Below are 16217 nucleotides of genomic sequence, written 5' to 3' on the forward strand. Positions count from 1 at the left end.
ACAGTATTATGTGTTTCATATCATTCAGATACTTAATCATAGGCTGTGATTAAGAGTGATCACTAGGCCCTTTTGGATCATTGAACAATTATGATGCACATTTAATCTTTCGGAAAAACTAAAAAAATTCGTACTGTGATAGAATTGTTTACTGTGACAGAAAAGCAGGAAGTAGTGTTCTGGCTTTTATGTTACAAACCCAGTCACTTCAGCCTGTATACATTAAATTTTTTCCTAACTAACTATATAAAAACAGTTTTTATTTTTACACTGAACAATTCTTTTAAACCTCAACAGGCAGTCAGGGCTCACAGCTCTGCAGTAGAGGATCATCTTTAATCAGTTGTGGCTGATTGCCACAATTACTCCCCTCCCACCAAAGTTGGTTTCTAACAGGAGCCAGCAAGAAAAGGGGATTTGTATTACTCACCGAGACAGGAGTCCAGTCAAGGCAGCACAGGTGGGTTAATGCACACTTCCCTTCAGGAGGCAGGATGGCTTTAAAGAAGTGAAATAGTGATGGTCTGCCCCTTTTTTGTGGGTGGGGCTCCCTGTGCTGCCTTGACAGGACTCAGAGAAAAGGATTTATCAGTGGGTAATACAAATCCCCTTTTCTCCAGGAGTCCTTTGGCAGCACAGGGACAGATGGGTTAGCCAAAGCATAGAAGAAGGGTGGGCAGTGAATATAGAGAGAAAAAAACGTTCATGAGTAAAAAACAGAAGTTAGTCACTAAGGTGCTCTAACATGGCAGTGACTGGCAGTTTAAGAACTTTTAAGGAATAACTGTCTGAAGAACTTTGCGACCGAATGCCGCGTCTGAAGATGAGAAAACAATGAACTTGTAAAACTTTGTGAAAGTGTGGAGTGACGACTATGTGGCCGCTTTGCATAGCTGTTCTGCCGATGCCTCGTTAGATAAGGCCCAGGACGTACTAAGTGCTCGTGTGGAATGAGCTGTGACCTTGAAAGGAACGGTCTGTCCTTTAATTTGGTATGCCTTGGTGCAAGTTTGATCCACCTGGCGATGGTGTGTTTGGATGCTTTCGCACCTTTGCGTGAGGATCCAGAGAGAACAAAAAGTGCATCGGTCTTCCTAAACTCTGTAGTTCTGTGAATGTAGAACTTCAGCGCTCGAGCCACATCTAGGGTGTGAAGACTGCGTTCTGTCTCTGTCTGAGGTTTTGGGCATAGGGAGGGCAACACTATCTCCTGGTTTATGTGGTTGACTTTTGGTAGGAACGTTGGTACAGTACGTAGAACTACCTTGTCTTGGTGGAATATGCAAAAAGGTGGTTTATGACTCAATGCCCCCAATTCAGATACTCTTCGGGCTGAGGCAATTGCAACCAAAAAGACGACCTTCAATGTTAGTAGTTGTAGACTGGTAGTGGCCAGTGGTTTGAATGGCTTCGTTTGCAGTACTTTGAGTATGACATTTAGGTCCCATGGCAGTGTGGGCTGTTGAAATGGTGGATTTATGTGGGTTGCCGCTTGTAAAAAAAAGTCAATTTCTTGCTGAAAAGCCAAAGGGGTTTGAAAAAACAGCGACAGTGCAGAGACCTGGACTTTGAGAGAATTGACTCCTAACCCTTTATCTAGCCCTGCTTGTAGAAATTCGAGTAGAATAGATAACCTGCAGGTGGAGTGAGACAATGATTGACTTTGGCACCAAGTCATAAACGTGCGCCAAATACGGTAGTAAGATGATGCCGTTGTCTTGCGAGCTTGCAAAAGAGTTTTTGTCTCTGTCTGAGAATCCCTTATGCCTCTAGATGGTGCTCTCAAGAGCCATGCCGTTAGTGAGAGTTGTTTTAGGTTGGGATGTCTGTACTGGTCCTGGAGAAGAAGGTCCTCTCTTAGCGGTAGATGCCATGGTTGTGTGATCGACAGATTTAGAAGGTCCGAGAACCAGGCTCTTCTGGGCCAATATGGTGTGATAACAATGGCCGTGGTGTTGAACAGACGCAGTCGACGTAGAATCGGATGAATCATGGGAATTGGTGGAAAGATGTAAACTTTGTCGAACGTCCATGTCGTTACCATTGCATCTAACGCGACTGCCTGATGTTCCCGGTACCTGGAGCAGTATGTGGGGATCTGATGATTGAAGCGTGACGCCATTAAATCTATTTGTGGGTTTCCCCATCGCGCTGTGATCCTGCGAAAAACTTCCGGATGGAGGGACCATTCCTCTGGATCCAAAAAATGACGACTTAGGAGGTCTGCCTCCCAGTTGAGTTGTCCGGATATGTAGATGGCTGACAGGATGCATGGTTTTCTGCCCATCTCAGTACCCGCTGAGCTTCCTATCACGCTGCCACACTTCGAGTGCCCCCTTGATGATTGATATAGGCAACTGCTGTGGCATTGTCAGATTGTATTTTTATTGGTTGGTGCTCGAGCAGTGTGATAGAGACAGGTAGACTGCCCTGATTTTGAGGATATTGATGTGTAGTTTCGTCTCTGGTGGTGTCCATTTGCCTTGGAATTTGTGATGACCGTAAACACCACCCCAACCGATTAGGCTGGCGTCTGTGGTAACGAGGGACCAGTGTTTGATCGAGCAAATTCTTCCGTCCTTGAGGTTCTGTGTTTGGAGCCACCACTTCAGAGATTGCCTGGTAGATTGCGACAGGTTGATGCGGGCTTCGAGATTGTGATGAAGCCTGTCCCACTTTTGCAGGAATTCTAGTTGGAGGTAGCGCATGTGAAATCGGGCATATGGTATGAGCTCTATGGAGGCCGTCATAAGCCCTAGAAGGTGCATGGTTCCTCTTGCTGACAGTTGTCAGTTGATCTGTGAGGGACACTTTGTGTGTTCTGGAGTCGAATCGTGCTCCTGATCGTTTGAGAAGGGCTTAACACACTCTTTGTGTGGTTTATTATCCAGCCGTGATCTCGTAATATTTGGAGGCACTTTTGAGTGTTGTAGGTGGCTGTTTCGAGGGATGGTGATCTTAGGAGAAGATTGTCGAGGTAAGGTAGAATGTACAGTTGTTGTAGTCTCATATGTGCTACTAGAGCTGCCATGATTTTCGTAAATACTCTTGGCGCTGTGGCGAGTCCGAAAGGCAGTGCTTGGAATTGGTAGTGGCCACTGAGTATTGTGAATCGCAGAAACTTTTGGTAATCTCTGTGGATTGGGATGTGCAGGTATGCAGCGGTGAGATCTATGGTTGTGAAAAAGTCTAATTTTTCCACATTGTTGATCACAGACCTGAGGGATTCCATTTTGAATGTTGGTATGTGAAGATACCTGTTCAGAGCTTTTAGGTCTAATACCGGTCTTACTTTTCCCTCTTTTTTGGGCACTAGGAAAAGGTTTGAATAAAACCCGTGGCTCCTTTCTTGTAGTGGTACTGGTAAGATGGCTTTGGTGGCAAGCATGTCCCCTAAGACCTTTTGTAGTGCCACTCATGCTGCCGCTGAAATTGGCGGTCTGGAACGCATAAATCTGTGATGGGGTGATGCTGTGAACTGCATTTTGTATCCCTCTGAAATGACTGTGTACCCACTTGTCTGGAGTGGTACGAATCCACACTCCTTTGAACAGAGAAAGGCGTCCCCCTACCGCTGTTTCGCAATCTTCATTGATCTTGCGCTTTGTCTGGCGCTCCATTGAAGGAACGCTTTTGGTAGGACCAATTCGGTCTCTTGGTGGTCCTAAATCCCTTGGAGGTGCTTGGATATAGTTGTTTTGATATGTGTTCTGATATGAGTTTTGATTTTGGGAACGCTGAGGCATTCTGCGGTCAAAGGAAGATGTCCGAAAGGACCGTTTCTGTGGTGGGAAAGGTGATTTGCCCTTCCAGTCTTGTGGGAGGAAGTTACTCTTACCTCCTGTGATTTTGGAAATGAGTGAATCTAACTCGGGTCCACATAACGAAGTTCCCTTAAATGGTAGGGCTACCAAGTTTTTCTTGGATGCATTCCAGGTTTTCATCCATAAGGATAGTCTAGCTGCGATGGATAGAGCTGATGATCTAGCTAATAATTGAAGAATGTCCATGGAAGAATCGCAGAGAAAATGATAAATGGGAGTGCATGTCAAAGTCTGGATTGTCCGTTGCAGCTAACGCTTCCTCTAACCAGAGTACTAAATTGCGGGTGACACAGGCTGAAGCTACTGTGGGTTTAAAGGCTGATGTTGTACATGAGAAGATGTTTTTCATTATGTTTTCTGCGTTCCTGTCCATTGGGTCTTTAAAAAATGTTCCATCTTCTAGTGGGATGGTAGTTGGTAGCTAGATGTGCGACTGGTGCGTCTACTTTTGGGACAGTGTCCCATTTCTCCCTTTGAGAATTTTCAATGAGATATAATGTGTCCAATCTCTTATCTTTTGAGAACCGTTTATCTGGGTTTGCCCATTCTTTTTGAATGGTTTCAGTAATTGTACTGTGTACAGGAAAACTCCTTTGTTTCTTCTGAGTAGAGCCGAACAGCTTGTCTAAAGTTTGGATTTCTTTTTGTTCTTCTTGAATGCCTAAGGAATGGAACATGTCGGATAGAAGGGCATTGACCGCTTCTGTCTGTGACTTATGAGAGCGTTCAGTGGCTGGTGATTGTTCTGAAACTTCGTCCTCCCAGTAACTGTCTGCTTCTTGCAGAACCCCCTCCTCTTCAGAGGATATGTCCTGTGAATGGTCAGGTCGACTTGGTGAAGGAGGACAAGAAGTGGCCGAGGTTATTTGTACCATGTCCTGGGTGTGTTGAATTGTATGCATAGACGCTAATTTATCAATGGATGCAGTCATGCCTAGGATTGATGACTGAAAAGCTTGGAGCCAGTCCGGAATCTGTTTTGGTGGATTACTGGACTCCCCAGTAGCTACTGACTGTTCTGAGTCAGCTGAGGGTTTACGCTTCTTAGAGGTTTGCTCTATGTCCTTAGTGCGTTTGTAAGACCTTTTGGCTGTTGCGCCATTGGATTCTTTGGTTTTGGACACTTCTGCATCTGTGAGTGAAGTTAGGGATTTTGACTGCTCAGATGCCATGTTAGGCCAGAGAGTTAGGGAAAATAGGTATAAGTGTAAATTGCAGCGTTAGCAGAAAATAAGTGCCCCAAAAAAATATTTTTCCCAATTAAAATGATTGTGGGGTATACCCCTTGTTCCGTAGCTATGATGCTATGGGAACTAATAGGAGCAGGGGATATCAGTTGAGGCTGTGTGTCCTGCAAAATAAAATATCACGTAGTGAGGATTGTGTTCCCCCACCATCCTGTGAATCTTTGGCCTTTGTCAGAAAAAAGGCTACCTACCAGATGCAGACGGTAACGGTAATGCCGACTAAGGAATCATCACCTCCCAGACAGCGATCACGTTGAGCAGCGTTCCCATGTGCGTCTGGATGGCGTATGCCTTTGCCGCTGTGCGCATTAACTGCTGTGACTTCCTGTCGGCAAAAGCGGAAGTGTGCTCTGGCTTGATGCGCGCCAAATGTGATGGCGCGAAATTCAAACACAGGTGAACATATCCTGTGGACTTGTGTATGCGGCAGCGCTAAGGCATACCTTTTTGGTAGTGGTTATTGGCAGCGCTATAGCATGCCTGAAAACTACTCTGCTAGCTCGTGGGTCATCCTCTGGCTAACCATGCAGCGCTGTAGCATGCTTTTGTAAGTGAAGCCGAGATGGATATTAAAAAAAAAAACCCTCTGAGTCACTGAAGTTAGTTCTGAAAGAACCTAATAATGAAATAAGAATAAAATAAAGTAAAATAAAATGATGTTTGGAGAGCCGAGCTCTCCCATATCCTACCTCCTGGGAGCAGGATGGCAAAAAACTAATAGGAGAGGGGCTAATGCAAGGAAGAGGAGGATCTGAGGGGCAGACCATCACTATTTCACAACTTTAAAGCCATCCTGCCTCCTGAAGGGAAGTGTGCATTAACCCATCTGTCCCTGTGCTGCCAAAGGACTCCCGGAGAAAAGGAATTTACGCTGCCAGTGACTTTTAAAAATTCAGGTTACAGCATTAAAGCATTAAGGAGCTTTTCCTCAAAAACATTTCTGAGGTGAATTATTTAAAAATCTGGGGTTACTCCCTTTTATTTAAAAAAATAAATAATAATGATAAGCAAATATAATGACCTAATTTAATGTCTGTTGTCATGATATGCAACTGAGGCAGCCTTAGTAATATAGTAAACACACATCTTAAAAGAAAAATCATTAGAACACAAGGATAATTGATGTCAAATTTCCAAAATGTACAGCACAAAAAACTGCTTCCTCTTGGTTTATCATAACTTTCCACTACTTTATAATGTCCCAAATGTGCAGAACTTATACAGAGACCCCGAAATGTATCTGTAAACCCACACAGAAACAGTATCACCAATGGAAATACTTATAAATCATGCACTTTTGAGGATCCTGTCACAGTGCTAAGTTTCGTATGTCACCCAAACATTTTTTACAAAAACATCACCTGCCATAACCAAACTATTCAAAACTAGATTTGAAGAACTTTCATTTGAAGCAACGTAGAGGGTTCTTCACAGTCAGGACAGTGAGGTTGTGGAATGCACTGCCGGGTGATGTTGTGATGGCTGATTCAGTTAATGCCTTTAAGAATGGCTTGGATGATTTTTTGGACAGACATAATATCAAAGGCTATTGTGATACTAAACTCTATAGTTAGTATAGGTATGGGTATATAGAATTTTAATTAAAAGTAGGGAGGGGTGTGTGTATGGATGCTGGGTTTTCATTTGGAGGGGTTGAACTTGATGGCCTTTGTCTTTTTTCAACCCAATTTAACTATGTAACTATGTAGATAGGTGGCAACTCTAGCACAGTCTCCCCATAATCTCTCTTCTCAATGACTGCAACCAAGATTCATTCCACTATCACAGTGCTGTCCAATTTCTGTGGTACAGAGAGCTGGAGTCCTTTTGGCCTACATGGTGGAGGGCAGATAATGGAAGCCAGTGTTTGCTACTCCCTGAATATAATACAGACAGGGAGCCTATGGCAGGCAGAGTATGGCACACACAGGGAGCATAGGGAAGGCAGAGTATGGCACACACAGGGAGCATAAAGGCAGATTATGGCACACACAAGAAATATAGGGCAGGCATAGTATGGCACACACATGGAGCATAGGGATGGCAGAGAATAGCACACACAGGGAGCATAGGGCAAACAGATTATGGCACATAGAAAGAACATAGAGCAGGCAGAGTATGTCACACACACAGGGAGCATATGAAAGGCAAAGTATGGCACAGGTATGGAAAGGGAAACCTATCAGGACCACTCTAGTTACAGTACTACATACAGTGACACAATGTGGGTGCCCCTCCAGCAGTTTGTATGAGTGTAAACAGGTGAACAATGTGGGCAGTTTCAGTTTGGGTCTCAGTTTGGGTAAACAGTACAGGGCTTTAGGGGTGTGAACAATAGAGGTGTTACAAGTGTGAACAATGTAGGAGGTCTTACATGTGTGAACAATACTGGGGATTACAGTATGAAATTGAGGTTTAATCAATGCAGGGGCCAGTTAATCTCTGTAGTGATACCTTTTAAAGTTTACACATGGTAAGCAAACACAGCAGGCAGACTTTCATGTGGGGGGCCCACTGGGGGGGGGGGTGCCAGTTGGACAGCCTTGCACTAACACACAAGTCCCCACACTGATACTGGGTGGAAGCCTTACAAGTCATGGTGAACATTGTTTACACTCATTGTAGAAAGTATGTGTAAGAGGCAAATAAATGAGAGAGCATTGTCTTAATTAAGAAGCCATATATGGGTAAAGAAGAATGTGACTAACTCGAGCATGTCATAAGAATTACCACTGACTTCACCACAAAAAGTAAATTTAATATATTAAATGTACTGTCAAGTGCAATTTCAATTTTACTAGGTTACATTTTTGCTAGAATATTTGTTCAGTAGTGCTCACATGACCTGCTGCAAAAATCTTATTAAGTAGTCAAAAAGTACTTTTTGTGGGACTTTGCAGGGCTCATTTGCAAAAATGAAATAGGTGCCATGTATTTTTGTTCCAATTTGCAGACTGAGGTGCAACTAGTTCCAAAACTGAAAGGATAATTAAACCATAAAAACAATTATGTAAAATTGCTCAAGGTGCTTTTCTAAACTATTTTGTACTTTGTATTAATTATTTATCTTATTCAGTTTCAGGGCTATTTGAGTATTAACTGGCAATTTAATTAATTTTGCAACACCACCACCACTGGCTGGTCAGTTTCTGTAACTGTTTAGCCAGTGAGATATACTTTCAGAAAGAAAACAGAAAAGTGTTCTGATGTTGCTCTGTTCAGAAAGGTGATGAAAAAATGTTATTCCTTTTCTGAGCAGAGCAACAAACACAGTTTGTTTTGGACAGTCAGAAGAACAGATCAGCAGGTGGAGCTGTTGTTATAAAATTCATTATTTTGCCAGTTAAAAATAGCTTTGAAACTGAAAACAAGAAATAATTGTACATTGTAAAACTGCTTAGAAAAGCACCTTGCTCAATTGTACATTTTATAAAAAGGTTTATTATCATTCAAACATAAGCACCAGCTACAGGATTAGTGTAACGTATGTAGCCCATGGAACACCACTAAATCATCATACAAAACACACAGGTTGTGGCACACAGCATTAGCGAACCATATGATGCCTATATTCAGAGCTCTACTGCAATTTCCTTGGAATGGCTTGGAAGCCCTAAAAGCAGGATTTAGCTTATTTGCATACAACAGCTCACAATTTCCTGGATCTATAGCATTTCTACTCCCTGAGCTGGAACACGATAACCATAAACAATTATAAAACAATGTATGAACCAAGGATATTAGCATGCATATTGTACATTTATAAGCAGCTATCTGCAAGGCTTACATGTATAAAACTCACTTGTCATATACAAATCCTCTATGCACTTCCAACAAGAGTAGGCCCACACACAAGAATGTTTTGTACTTACTTGTTGCCATCTGAATGATTTTCAAGTTAGGGAGCGGTATTGTGTAACCTACATGCCCACCCCTGATGAATACAGCACTGCCAAATTCAGAAGCCTTTTCGGAAGCACAAGGACCTGTGTCTGTGGGAACTCAAGGTGGGCCAGGGTGCAAAGTGTGAAAAACATGGTGACTTGTGTTCATAAATGACCCCTCATCTTTTATGTACCACTTAATCAGATATAATGCTGTATTCTTTGAAGCTGAGCTGGTGTGGCTTTATTTAATGAAATGGTTTAGGAAGGACACGTGTTGTTATCTTCATATGTACCAGATGTGAGCACTGCAGCATTTGAATATGAACTTTAAAATCACTTTATTCCTTTTTTGTCCTTCATTTTTTCAGTTACATTCTCTAAAAATAAAATGATAATATTATATGATATTACATTTCAGGTGCACAATTTGATTTTAGCAAGTTGATTTTTTTGTTATGCTTAACAGTCTATTTTGGTAGGAGCACCCATGTTTACTTTTTCTTCTGTGAGTGACCTTCTTAATTCTGAACACAATTTTTAGAATTATACTTTAAGGTATAATTTTGACAGTTAGCTAAAATCTTCAACAGCAAAATGTGTATCTAAAAACTATATATGGATAGTTTCTAAATGCCTTATTTAAACTGTTCCAAAAATGTCAATAAATGCCAGAAAGCTCAATCTACTTCAGTTTGCCCATGCTCAAGTTTTAATTTAGGCCCACAGTTATAGTAAACCCCCAAAAGTTGAGAACCAATATTAAAAAAAGGCGTCTTTGTCTTTCAGTCTTTCTTGAATAAAAAGGTTATATATCTACATACACTACGGTTTATAAACCACATTTTGATTCCAAATACAGTTGGAAAGCGGCAACAGTTTGCGCTTCACTCTTTACAAAAAAATATACAGCTTCTAGGAGGTCATAGTTTTAATTTCACGTTTTAGAAGTAGCCATGTTATAATTTACTGGTAAGGAATCCAACACAATGAAACAATTCTATGGCAATTATCCACAAATATTTTGCCTCTGTTTTCTCAACATTATGATAGGATTTATTTCCACCAGAATTACATTTAAACACACCTTAGATTTTGACAGATTTTAGCTTTTTTTTTTAGCTTTTTTAGTAGCCATAAGGTATGGCATTCCAAATTTCAAAAAAATTCTTTATCTGGAATTCCCCAAGTCATAAGATAACACATTCTAGATAATACATCCCATAATTTGTATACATGTTCTTTATTGTAGTTTTTATTTGCCCTTTAAACTGTATCAAAGGCTTAACAAAATGCTAAGAACAAATATAACACAAAAGTAGACCCCTGTAGGGCAAGGTGCTGTGTAAATTACTTTTCAGTTTTTTTGTCCCCAGCAAACGGCCCTCCCTAAGGTATAATGAAAATAGACATCTGTTCTGTCTAGATAATTTATTTCTGTAATAAAATAGCATGTCCCCACCCTCACCGCTATTTGCTCCCTTAGCAAAAGGGATGTTACCACTGTTAAAATCATGACAGCTAACTGAAAAAAAGCTGAAAACTTCTGATTGGTCAACTCTTTCTAGCAGAACAAAATCATTATGATGAGGAGAAGCTAAAACTGTATACATGGTAGGTATCACATAAACATCTCTACAGTGAAAAAATAGACCGTCTTTGAACAGAAAATGAGCAGTACCACATTTCTCTTAATCTCATTGACAATTTGTTAAAAAAGAGGGTTCAGGTAATACAGTATAAAAACCTGGACTAGTGTTAATTTCACTTGGACACAGATACAACAAAGCTATAAATCAAGCTACTGGCATACAGTCAAAACATCTTTATGGATAATTATTATACAAGCAGCACTTGGATTCTGGACTGCATCCGTGGGTAGAGAAATGCAGAATGAGACAGTCAGAGAATATATGAAAGTTTGTTTCACAAGGTAGATTCTTGTTCCAATCCTATTGAATGTCATTATGATACAGTACATACGTATATCTCATATACCTCAGAATTCTAAAAAGTAAGGGGTATGAACTTTAGCAAATGATCTTGGGGGGGGGGAAAGCCGAATGGAAATGTAAGGAATGTTGCAAAAGTATTCTGAGCTCAGAACAATTAGTGTTAGCGAATCTGTACCCTAGTTTGCACTAGTGGCCTGTTATGAAGGATTCTTGTAAGATTAAGACAATATAACATAGTAAGTTAGGTTGAAAAAAGACACACGTCTATCACCCTATTAACTCTATTTTAACCTGCCTAACTGCTAGTTAGCATGGCACTGCTTCGTTATAGAACTTGATTAAACTTGAAACTTTAAATATATAAAATAAAATAAACCTCTAGAACACAACAGAATGTCTCCACTTCCCTTTTTCCATACATGAGATATTAAGATCAGCTTGAAACACTTCAACAAGTCCAAGGTAAGAACACTGCTTATTAGCACACAAGCAGCTTGAAACAAATTTGACCTTGCAAGTCCTGAAAAATTTCTTAACACCAAGGTGTTCCAATGTTGAGTCTTAATAATTTTTTTCACCCTTGCTCCCCTGGTGCAGAAATTCTTGTTTTGGATTTATATTCAGGCTCTTTTAAAGAGTCAGCAGAGGCTGCACTGGACTTTAGTGGTTGGCAGTATCTGCCGATCAATGGCTTCTTATGTTGCATAGTGATCAAAGCTGCCCAAGTACTCCAGAGCAGCTTGATAGCAAAACTGGTATTCATCCTTTAAAAACAAAAACAAACATTACATTAATTTTATATCCTAAGGTAGACTTTAAACTAATACTAATTCAAATTTAATTTATATCAACACATATAACGCCAACACACAGCTAAATAACATTAGTGCTGCAAAAATGAAAACTAACATGTTTCATGCTAATTTGTCAGGTGGTTCAGTACAGTACACGTTTGCATCAGATTATCTCAAAAAATGGTGCTACCACTAACAGACAGACCTGCATTTATATATTTAAATATTTTACAGGGAATTCATTACAAAAAATATTTGAAAGGAAAAGAAACTGGGTGTGTATTCTTTAAACAGTCCACATTAAGGTACCAGCAGGCTGAAGGCAAAGATCTCATAGGTGGGCCACCACAGCTGTCTAAGCACTTTGTAGCAGGACAACTCTAAAACAGAACTTAAATATAGAAAAAAAGGAAATAAGGGGTCAGTTATGAAAACAGCTTTAAGTGCAGGTGCCCTTAATGGATGTAATGGGGGTGTACATATTGACGCAGTTCAAGAAGATATGTACTTCTAAACACGTCTTCCTGCCTCTTTTCATGAACGGTGCTCAACTTCTGTTTTGACCGCGAGTTACAGACACGCAGCCCGCTCGCACCCCCTCAGGGCCCCCGGTAGTTCCGCCATTGCATAACAGATAAGCCTTGTCAATTCAATGTTGCTTTATCAGTTATCTGCTATTTAACTTGTGCCTTCTCATTTTTTGATTGAGTGGCTGCCCCACTGGCTACACAGCAGCGGATTTATCCGCAAATCATGTTTTGTATTTTTCTATAATCCCTACAGATGCAATAGAACCTCCATTTTACGTTTTTTCAGGGGACCAGGAAACAATTATATAAAATCCGGGAAATTGTAAAATCAGGGAAATGTGTTAAAGTAACTTTTTCTTTAAATACTGAAAGGATATTACCACAGGAGTCTGTTTTATTTTGCAATATTTACTGTGTTAATAACACAGGTTAAATATTGCAGTGTTAATGTTACACTATGGGGGGCACATGCAAGGCCTCTCTGTAAGTCACATACACAACCTAAAGCAATAAGTGATTGGTGCTGGACTGTATATGGGGAAGGAATTCATAGAGGGAAAAAAAGGTTTTGAGTACAAAATTTTGTTGTAAAATCCAGGAAAACATTACTTAAAATCAGGGAAATGCACCCATTGAAATGCTTTATAAATTGGTGGGACCACAAATAAAAAATGTAAAATGTGGGAAAACTTATAATCAGGGAACTTAAAAATCTAGGTTTCACTGTAGTAAAAAAATCAATCAATCAAGCAAGGATTTGATAGTATAAGATAATGCAACACAATTCTAGAATATTTTAGTAGCCTGAAGTACCATCAAGCATTTAAAATGATCATTGAAACAAAAAAAAAAAAACACAAAAGCAAATAACCCTAAATATAAATACCAGGGGTCTAATGAACAGTTTGATGCCAAATATGCATATATTTACCAAAGTATGGGCATGTAGGAATCCCAAATGAAAATAGTGAGTATTTTCATTTTCTTTACTTCCAACTCAGCTTTTGAAAACATAGCACCTTGCCAGCGTATTATGGGGGCCTATTTATCATGCTGTGTAAATCAGTGAAGAAAAACCATCACCATTGAAGATGAGTATTGAAACCTCAGACCTTTGGTTTTGTTTTCTACATTATGGGTGTTGAAATCTAATTGCTGATTGGTTTCTATGTGCAACATCACGTGAAGTTTTTTTCCAATGTTTTACACAACATGATAAATATGGTGTTGTAAGACCAGACAGCATTCCCCAGAAAAGACCCCCAGACAGACATATCATTCGAAAGTACATATTCTGGCAAATCCAACATCTTTCTGTACCAAACTGAAAAGCTACACTAAATAATTTGCAGGGATAAAAAATTCAATAAAACCACCAAAATTGGGTAAATCAATGAAATAGAATAATGGATCTGGCAGCATAATTAGTGGTCAAAATACCTACAATGAACAAGCAAAAAAAAAAAAAAAAACACCTGTTTGTAAACATTTATGTATGGATTTGTGTGTGTACATTTCTAAAAGTTGTATGGCAGTGTGTGTACATATGTGTGCAAAATACAAAACAATCCCAAAAACGGCAAAACAAAAAAACTTTACTAATAGCAAGTATGCATCGGATTGTGCCTGCTGTTCTGTGGTCGGTAAGACAGCCCCATTAGTTTATTGCTCAGGGGACTGTCATAGTGCCTAACCCTCTGCACAGTCAAAAGCAGACAGTGCAGAAGGAATAGCTCTAACCACGAAGCATATTTAAAGGAATTGTTCAGTATAAAAAAAACAACTGGGTAAATGGATAGGCTGTTCAAAATAATTATATTTTTCGATATAGTTAATTAGACAAAAATGTAATCTGTAAAGGCTGGAGTGATTTGATGTCTAACATGATAGCCAGAACACTACTTTCCACTGATTACCAGGCAGTAACCAGTGACCTGAGGGGGGGGGGGGTCAAATGGGTCATATGTGTTTGCTTTTGAATCTGAGCTGCATGCTGAGGATCAAAATCAAACTCACTGAACATGTATGTCTCATGTGGCCCCCCTTAAAGGAGAAGGAAAGTTGTTTCACACCCCAAGTAAATGTATTTACTTACCTGAAACCCCGGGCCGGTGTTCTTGCGGCTGCTAATGCGCATTAGAGTGAAAATCCGAACTTTAACTAAGAAACCGGAAGAGGAGCACTCCGTGGTGCTCGCTCGAATAACCGTGGGCCGGTGCAGTTTTCTGCTGATAGGAGCACCGGCCCAGGTTTCAGGTAAGTAAAAACATTCACTTGGGGGGTTCCTAACATCTGGCACCCCAAGTGTGAAATGACTTTCCTTCTCCTTTAAAGTCCCTGACTAACTCAGAGTTAGAGAGCTTAAAAGCAGGAAGGTGTGTTCCGTTTTGTTAGACACCCAGTCACTCCAGCCTTTATAGATTACATTTTTGGCTAACTATATTAGAACCATTTTTTTTATTTTGCACAGCCTACATATTTACCCAGTTTTTATTTTACACTCAGCTCTTCCTTTAAGATCTGTTATTGGAAGTTAGAGCATTTGTCTGCTAGCATATAAACTATACAAAGGGTGTAATGTGCTTGCCATTGCTTGGGGATTATTCAGTCAAGAATTATACTGTAGCATATGGAAAATCTGATGGTGGGCAACTGTCCCTTTTGCCCATTTATTAAAACATATAACAGCCTTGTTCCTGGATACCCAGATGTATTCTACTCTGTATTCTATCTATTGTGTATTCATTGTTTCAGGTCTCACCTCTGTCTGCACCATAGCTGGTCTTTGTGTCCTCAGCATCTTCACTGTCTGAAAAATGTCTACAACACCTTCATAACGCATTCTCTCCAGTACTATGCTTAGAGTAATGAATACCCCAGTCCTTCCAACTCCAGCACTAAAAAAAAAAAAATGAAAATAAATGTTTTTGTAGTATGTGGATCATATAATAAACATTCCCCTCTTGCAGTTCTATATAGGTTAGCTTTTCTTCTTTTTGACAGTAGTAAGAAATGGATGGAAGATGAATGCATCATTTACCATTGCTATGTATGTAAAATATTTATATTTTAATTTCAACACCATCTAATAAACAATAGTAGACACATTATGAGAGACTGCTGGGCATGCTAGATTATAGATGGTATGCTATATTTTCCAGGCTTACTGAAATAAACATAGCATAGTGTACCTGAGGCCTGAAACAAATATAAAACAGAACATTTCTTTTTTTGAAAAATATTTCACTGAAGTGTTTAAATGCTAATAGGTTTTAACCTTATACATGAGTTCCAATATTTAAAAAAAATTATACTGTTACAGTTCTTATTGTAAAATCTCAGTATCTTTCTACCCTCCATTATACAAATAAGGGAGGGTAGAAAGATACTGAAATGTTACAATAAGAACTGTTTACATGTAATTAGCAGTAACAAACAGTAAACAAAGTAACACTAGTTATTTGTCTAGTTTTAACTACTCTCATCCTAACTTTTAAGGTGTTTCCATTAGGATGCTCATCAAGACCTACAGAAGCCATGTTCCTACTGGACTCTGCTGAAAAGTCATCCAACACAGTAAGAAATATAGCGACAGCATTCTAGAAACAAAGTATTCAATGTTTTTTTTTGCTCTTGGAAGCCATGTCCCTACTAGACTCTGCTGACAGCCCGCCTCCCTACAGGACCATGTTGACTAAGCATCTCCTTGCAGGCCTGCACTGCTATCTTTAATTTTTTTGAAAAGAAAGCCTAAGAAGAAAAGTTCCTGGCATTCTGCTTGTGCAAGTGTGGACAAGGTAATGCTTTCAGTCTGCAGTGCTATTACCATCATATCTGGGGTATCTGTATTTATTGTCCATTTTCTGCAGGAATCTTACTGGCATGTCTGGGTTTAAAATTACTTATAATCCATTGTCTGCAGTCATCTTTCTGGTATGTCTGGTGTGGGTTTATTATGATTTTCATCTCAGTTGCATGTCTGG

The 16217-nt window shown here is 39.8% G+C and overlaps 1 protein-coding gene across 21 annotated transcripts in view; it reads right to left on the reverse strand.

Moving 5' to 3' along the window:
• Window positions 1-7808: 7808 nt before the first annotated feature.
• The window catches only part of ptprs.S (protein tyrosine phosphatase receptor type S S homeolog), a 380500-nt gene continuing 372091 nt past the window's right edge, over window positions 7809-16217 (reverse strand). For all 21 annotated transcript variants that reach the window (XM_041579815.1, XM_041579826.1, XM_018243490.2 and 18 more), the window contains 2 exons: window positions 14996-15131; window positions 7809-11674 (listed from right to left, as the gene is read on the reverse strand). In XM_041579815.1, coding sequence (XP_041435749.1) covers window positions 11606-11674; window positions 14996-15131 — 205 coding nt within the window. In that variant the 3' untranslated portion in view covers window positions 7809-11605. The remainder of the gene's footprint in view (window positions 11675-14995; window positions 15132-16217) is intronic.

This window comes from Xenopus laevis, chromosome 1S (assembly GCF_017654675.1).
Source record: "Xenopus laevis strain J_2021 chromosome 1S, Xenopus_laevis_v10.1, whole genome shotgun sequence".
NCBI classification, from domain to species: Eukaryota; Metazoa; Chordata; class Amphibia; order Anura; family Pipidae; genus Xenopus; species Xenopus laevis.